This window comes from the organism of the source record quoted next, unplaced genomic scaffold (genome assembly GCF_019419815.1).
Source record: "Pyrus x bretschneideri cultivar Hongxiangsu unplaced genomic scaffold, Pyrus_bretschneideri_v1 Contig21, whole genome shotgun sequence".
Lineage (NCBI taxonomy): Eukaryota > Viridiplantae > Streptophyta > Magnoliopsida > Rosales > Rosaceae > Pyrus > Pyrus x bretschneideri.
In genome coordinates this window covers 3,656,308-3,664,288 of record NW_025999513.1, presented here as the reverse complement: position 1 = coordinate 3,664,288, position 7,981 = coordinate 3,656,308, and the positions used below count along the sequence as shown (strand labels likewise).

The following is a 7,981-nucleotide window of genomic DNA, read 5'->3' as shown; positions in this document are numbered from 1 at the left end:
GCGATCTCAAAGCATATACAAACATGTTTAACGGTTGGATCGTTGAAATTAGTTTCGTAGAATGCATATCCCATGAAAACAATAGATTCACTAACACTTAAGATTTTATTCATACTTTCATTAAGTATAACATAAGATTTTGTGGTATCCACTAGTGTAAATATTTTAATTGAAGATCGAGTTCATTCATTGTATTCATATAGGGTCAAGGAGTGTAGCTATAAAAAATCATCAAAATCATAGTTAAAATAACCGTTAAATCGTGATTTTTCGTTGATAACCGTTGAAAAGTTTTGTCCCGTTACTTGATACCTGAATGTTTGTTTTTTTCAATTTTTGGCGTATGCGATCTCGAAATATATACAAACAAGTTTGACGGTTGGATCGTTGAATCTAGTTTCGTAGAATGCGTGTCCCATCAAAATAATAGATTCACTAACACTTAAGAGTTTATTCATACTTTTATTAAATATAACATAAGATTTTGTGGTATCCACTGGTGTAAATATTTTAAATTGAAGATTGAATTCATTAATTGTATTTATATAGGGTCAAGGAGTGTAACTATAAAAAATTATCAAAATCGGAGATAAAATAACTGTTAAATCGTGATTTTTCGTTGGTAACCGTCGAAAAGTTTTGTCCAGTTACTTGATATCTGAATGTTTGTTGTTTGCGATTTTTTGCTGATGCGATCTCGATGCATATACAAACAAGTTTGACGGTTGGATTGTTCAAATTAGTTTTGTAGAATTTGTATCCCATCAAGTTCAATGGTGTCTATATATATATATATATATATATATATATATATATTTATTAAGTAGATTTAAATTTGTTTATTTTGTACGTATAACACTTAAGAAATTAAATAGTATGTATATTTAAGCCGATTCAGTAGTCACCAATTTTTAATATTTATTTAATATATATATATATATATATATATAATTACTGTAGTTTTTAGGGGTATAAAATTGTTAAATTAATATATAATTATTATAATATTTTTTTAGGATTATAAAATTATAACATTATAAAATTAATATTTGCTTATGGTGTATTGTGTTACCCACGTGTATTCCCGAACCAACCCGTTATCTTAACAAGTGCTTATCGGGTTACCCGATAACGACCCGATTCGTTATCGTGTCGACTTGAACACCTGTTAATTTTATGTTGTGTCGTGTCGTGTCGGGTTATCGAATCGTGTCAATAATTGTCAGGCCTAGTGCTGGCTATGGTAATGTGTTTCGGAGTTTCAAAGACCGATTCCTTGGAGCGCTTTTTGTTCTAACTTGGAAATTCCTAGCTCTGTTGTGGCATAGGTAATAGTAGTAATTAAAGCTATTGAATCAGCTTCAGTTCGTGATTGAACTTTTATTTGGTTGGAAATTGATTCTGCTTTGGTTCTTAATTTCTTGTGCTCTTCTCAATTGGTCTTAACAATTGAGAGTTGAGTGAAAGAATTGTTTGTAACCCAAAAAAAAAAAAAAACAAAGTTGGACATAACATAAAAAGTAGGGTGAAGTGTCAATTTAGTTCATTATCACCTTATTGAAAATTAGGTTCCTAAACAATTTTTTTGGTAAAATAAGTCCCTAAATTGATTAAAATTTGCTAATTTCATCCATACTATTATTATTTTTTTGGACAAATTCATCCCTACTATTATATTCAAAGCTATTTTATCCAATTTTTGTCAACTTAGGTTACTTGGCACACTTTAGAGTGTAATACGTCATTTTCTCGCCTATAAGCCCTTAGCATTTCATATAGATAGCAAATATAACGTCTAATTTATCCTCCAAAGTTAACTCCATACACTATTTTTTATGGAAATTATCAACCTTCAAATGTGTATCACATGCAAGTAATGTGACTTAAATTGACGGAAAATGAATATAGTAGCTTTGAATCTAATATTAGGGATGTAATTGGCAGATTTGTATAATTCAATGATTGATTTTTCTGAAAAAAAAAATAGTTTAGGGACCTAATTTTCACTCAAGTGATAATTTAAGAACTAAATTGACAGTTCACCCTAAAAAGTGAAAGACAGCCATAAATGTAAAACTTTGATAGCATATATGTAGTATGATATAAAATCACGTGATTTATTTGATATATATTAATCCTAACGTCCAAAGATCAAATCTTGAAGTTCAAACTACCGTCCCTTTTCATCACAAAAGTGTCTCTAATCACCAAGAAAACCTCTAGCTAGGTTTAGAACTAGAATTTAAAATGCTCCCTCGATGTTGTTAGATGGTGTTTCGAGTTTTGAATTTCCCTTCCGTGCCAAAAAACTAAAGCTAAGAAAAAAACAACTGACTAAAACTGTCATGCATCCTTATATTCTACAGGACTGGCTCGGGTACAACCATACAAGAGAGATTAGCAAGTAGGGTGTGAGTTGTTCAATCAATTACAGGACATGCATTTGCCAACCTTTTTAATATTTTTTCTACCAAAAAAATACTAGGGGTATCACATTTTCTTATGCCACATTATACCATATCACTAATAGAGGTGAGACTTAATTGTATTAGCGAGTCTTGCCTCTATTAGAATGTATAATATAGTACACTAAAATATGATCTTCCTAGCATTACTCTTTTCTACCACTTGTAGGTTGTTTATTATGTTTATTCTTGTGGTGCAGACTTAATAGTACAGAAGCAGATTAAGCACAATAGAGAGTGAAATTATTTGAAGGGATACTGGAAATTAAACTGATAAAAAAAAAGTTACAGTTTAAACAGTAAAAACATTGAAATGCATGCATGCACAATTGGCATGTGCCCTACAATTGAGGAAATTAAGCAAAAAAAAAATTGATTGGAAAACCGCCATTCGGAGGCTGCTTGAATGAGGTCAATGCTTCAAGCATGTCCCTTAGGATCATCTTCGCAGTCATCCATATATCTCTTCCAATACCAATGCTCCCTCCACACTACGTCTACCATTTCTTCGATAGGGACACCTTTAGTCTCCGGAAGTAAAAAGAAGACGAAGACTGTCATGAGGAAGACCCACGCTGCGAAGAATAAGAAAATAGCAAACTTCATGTGACAAAGCATTGAGAGGAAGGCCTGTGCTATAACAAATGTGAACAACATGTTTACAGACACAGTCACACTCTGCCCGGCTGAGCGAGCCTCTAGAGGGAATATCTCACTGGCAACCAACCAGCAAAGAGGCCCCCAAGACCATCCAAAGGAACCCACAAAAGAACAGACTACAATAACCACAAGAATTCCCAAGCCGCGATCGAGGTCGTTGGATTGATCCTTAAGTTTCATCCCAAGTATGATTGCAACGACCACATGAGAGAGGAACATTTGGATGCCACCTTCAATCAAGAGCACGCGGCGACCAGCTTTGTCGACAAAGTAAATTGAAATAATGGCTCCGAGAACCATGATAACGCCTGTAATAACTGATGAGTAAAGGGAAGCATCATTCTTAAATCCCAAGGTCTGGAACAAAACTGGAGCGTAAAAATTGATTGAGTTAATGCCTGTGAATTGCTGGAAGAACTGCAGAAAACATTACCACATATAGGATTCAGACTACCAAAATTTGAGAAAATTTGCTTCTGACGAGTTAATTAGCCATTAAAACTAGGGATATATGTCATGTTGTCCTTTTTTTTTTTTTTTTTGGGTAAATATCATGCTGTCCTTGATCTTATAAGGACTATACACATAGGTACAACATATCTACATACACATGAACATCACATCTTTCAAAATGTGAACATCCAATTTAAAATGACTTAAACTTTTAAACTAAAGCTTTCTTTTTCATTTTGCAGGGACAAATTTATTATTGTGCTTAGAATACGAGGTGGTATATTATATGTTATTTATATAAGTAGAGGGAAGTTTATTTACAAGTGTCCCTCCACTTGTATAATCACATGTGGTGTACTACCCATGTTTCAGGCGCACTCTACAATCTCTTGTGGGACAACGGAAAATTTTTCAATGTGCTAGGAACACAATCAGGTAAATTAAGTGTCATAATATAATTAGTTGACAATTTTCTTTTCTCAAGTTTTCAACTAATTGTATTATTACACTTGATATACTAGGTTATGTTCCTAGTAAAAAATATCTCGTGGGGCAACTCTCAACAATGTCTGTGTATAATTCTAATAATATACGGAAAATGATCCAACGAAAATGATCCTCGTTGGATCATTTTCCTGGGAATCCCGTGATTATGTCCGTTCATCGTACATCTTGCTGTCAGAAATCATTTTAAATTTTAAATTTTAAATTAAATACAAATAGTACCTAATGAAAACTAACCGTATGATTTATGATGAACATACATGATCACAGGATTCCTGGAATCCCCATGAAAAGGATCCAGCAAGGATCCTTTTCCCATAATATACCAACCCGATGGACCAAGGTCAAAATCTACTTTAAAATCAGAGTTTAATAGAAAGGAAAGACCTTGGTTGCTGAAAAAATCAGCAACTCCTGCTACGAGCAAATCATAGATGGACGTGTGTCTAATCTGTGATTAAAAAATCAATTACTTGGACACATGTCCATCTGTAATTAGTCAGCAATAGGAGCTGTTGGTGATTTTTCAGCAGCCAAACTCTATTCTAATAGAAATTCAATTTTCCCAGGATGACAATATAATATTCAATTAAAGTACTTAGTACGATATAAAATTAAACAATGCAATGAAATACTTAATGACCTGCAAGAAAATTGTAATGATCAGTTGAGGTCTGTTTTTACGCTTAAGGAGATTTCTGAAGGGATGCTTCACTTCTTTAGCAGCGCGACTTGCCTCGAGAATCTCAAGGAATTCCGGATCGACATTCTCAATACCCCGGATCCTCTTTAGAACTTTTTTTCCTTGCTCCAACTTACCTCGTTGGATCAAACTGTTTGGAGTGTCTGTTACAATGACAGCCCCAAGTGTTAGCAAGAGTGATGGAACGCCAGCCAAACCCAGTGATATCCTCCATCCATATCCCCCTTTAATCCTGCATGTGGTAGCACAAAACATTGTAGTTGGGAACTTGGAGAGAAACCGAAATACAAAAATTGTAGCCCCCCCAAACATACACATCTAATTCATATTAGTTTTTTCGGTGTGACCATAATACTAGTAGTTCACCACTGTTATATCGCATGAAGATTAATTAATACTAGAGAACGTAGTATAAACTTATTTTCCACCTTCATGGACTAATAATACCACGTAATGGCGATACAATTACAAACAAAAGTTTCTTAGGGAGAATAACGCTGCCTTACTTCGCAGTTCCATAATTGATAAGTTGTGCTACAAGAATGCCAATGGTGACCATGAGCTGGAAGAGCAAATTAAGTGCTCCACGAATTCTTGTCGGTGCAATCTCCGAAAGGAAAAGTGGTACGGCCTGTTATCATTAAAAAAACAATCGCTATATGATCAAATTAAGTATTCATGAATAACCAATCATTAATTAGTATTTACCTGGTTTGCAAAACCAACTCCGCAACCAAGTAAGAGCCTCCCAATAATGAGCATGGCAAGGTTCTTAGCTGCAGCATTAAAAATAGTTCCGACTATGAAGAAAACCCCGGCGATCAACATGGTCATCCTTCTGCCTAGAACTCTGGTTGTGTATGATGCAAAGAAGGTTGCTGTCAATGCAGCGAGGTATAATGAAGATGTGAACAATTGCAGGCCTTGATTGTCATATTTACAGTAATTGCTCTCAAGTCCTGGAATTTGTTGCTTCCTATATACAACCGGGAAGAACTCCTTTAGGAAGTCGGGCATGGATGTAACACCACCTGCATCAGACGGTACATCAAATTCAAATTAAAATGTACAACAGATTTAATTTTGATTCATGAAGCAAAGCAAAATGTTGTGCATATATAACATATAGTAGGTTTTATATAAGTACCTGAAATGCCAATATCATAACCAAACATGAGGCCTCCGCTAGCGGCCAATATGCACGAAATGACCACAATAGCCGTGATCTTTCCTTCAAAATCTTCGCCGCCTGTCGGGCCCCCGAATCCCCCTGCCATGATTCCTACCCTTTCTTCTTCTCAAGCTTGCTTAGTTATTATACCTGATTAATTCTTGAACCTAATTACGTTACAAGACCACGCCGGCCAGCTGGAGTAGAGAGACAGGAGAGAGTAGCTCGGTGAAGATGAGGGGTATGTGTGCGTGAGGGGTTTATATATTAGACGACATCAAGGCAACAGATCGAGATTGAAAGACGTAGAAAATGGATTAATTAGAAAGTGCCATGGTCAACAGCTTTTCCCATGACGCGACCTGCGGTTGGTGTTCATCCTTGTTGCTTGGTTGTCATGAAGGGTACGAGAAGTTAGTTAAACCACAGTTGATCAAGCCGTTAAGAGTAATGTTAGAAGGACCACGTTTTCTAACCAGATTCTTTAGCAAACTGAACACACTATGTGGCCTTCAATTTATCAATTAACAGCTTGTCATATAATAATTAAATTAATATATAGGGAATATATAATTCTCCACGACAAGGGTTACATTATGCATGTGTAAGTAGTCAGAAAATGCATCTGATTCCTTTTTAATTAAACTAATTAATTGAATATGCAACATAAAATACAAGTGTATTTTTATAAGAGTATTGTTAGGGGATCACATTCTTGTAACAAGTGATGCCAGTAGTTGTCTCTTGGATTGTGTTATGTTATTGACCCTGTATCTTATTATTTTGTAGTCTCGTTATAGGTGGGGACTGAAGATTGGTTCATAAATTGAATAATTAATGTTTTATTTTAAGTTTACATTGGAAAAGATGCTGACATAGGTTTTCAGTTTTTGGTAAATAAAATTAGAAAATAAATCCAACATAGGTATTTTGGCTGAAGTGTAGCATGCACTGAAGACTGCATTTAATACTTTTTCTGGTTGGGAAACAAAATATTTTTGAGAATGAATATTACATTAATGGGAGAAAAAAATCTTCCATGAACTTATAAGTAAGTTACTTTGCTTCTCATATTGCTAAATTGATTTTATGGTGGAACTTAAACTATATATCTTCAAATATGTATTTTCATACCATCAACTTTTGATGTCTTACATATAGCAGAGTTTATTTGTGAAAATGAGTCTTAATTTTACAAGTCCATCAGAAAGTGATGTAAAATTTTGTCTTGGTAAGCGTTATTTTTCTACTTAGGCGTTGATATGCTGCTTTGTGCTAAGTTTTGCACGGCTTTTCTGTTACGTTTGTATTTGTGAAATTGTATTATGGAGAGGGACATAAGTGCATAGCAGTACCTATGGAGTCTGGATTTTAAAAATCCATCCTGAACCATTGAGCGTGGTTTCTTAGCTGCACTGGTTCTATCAATTACAGGGAGGGATAACATACTCGACCAAAAAAAATAGAATGTTAAAGTTCCAAGAATGGTTCTTCTTATCTGTCCGCAATCTAGGATGTTTGTAGTGACTTAAAAATTGTTTACCATAAACTTAAGATTAAGTTCCTTTTTTTTTTTTTTTTAAATAACATTCACTCAATGCTACTTAGCATTGAAGATATATTTCTTTTTGAAAGATTGAAGATGCTGTTTTGAGAGGATAGTCAAAGAAATCATACTGAATAAATAGAACAATGTGTTTATATATTAAGGGTAATGCTATTCATACCATGTTTTTATATCACATTTCTATACCATCTTAGGTGACATCTGATGTGGACAGCTACATCATTTGAAAAATTTGCAAAACCTAAGGAAATGTATAAGAAAGACTCCTCGTATACCACAATCATCATTTAATTAACTAGTTTTTCTTAATTACTAGTTTATTAAATAATGAACTAAATTTAAAATCTGATTAATTCAAATGATGTGGCTGTCCACATCAAATGCCAACTCAGATGATATGAAAATGTGATACAAAAACAATGTATGAATAACATTATTCATCAATTTTACGAAACCCT

At 34.1% G+C, this 7,981-nt stretch overlaps 1 protein-coding gene across 1 annotated transcript; it reads right to left on the bottom strand.

Annotated features, from left to right (window-relative positions):
- Nucleotides 1-2,723: 2,723 nt before the first annotated feature.
- LOC103956619 (sugar transport protein 13-like) lies at nt 2,724-6,163 on the bottom strand. Its single transcript, XM_048584618.1, has 5 exons — nt 5,933-6,163; nt 5,494-5,816; nt 5,292-5,416; nt 4,726-5,017; nt 2,724-3,542 (listed from the first exon to the last, which is right to left on the bottom strand). Exons 1-5 carry the CDS (start codon nt 6,060-6,062, stop codon nt 2,886-2,888), a joined length of 1,527 nt encoding a protein of 508 aa, XP_048440575.1. The 5' UTR covers nt 6,063-6,163; the 3' UTR covers nt 2,724-2,885.
- Between the last annotated feature and the right edge of the window lie 1,818 nt (nt 6,164-7,981).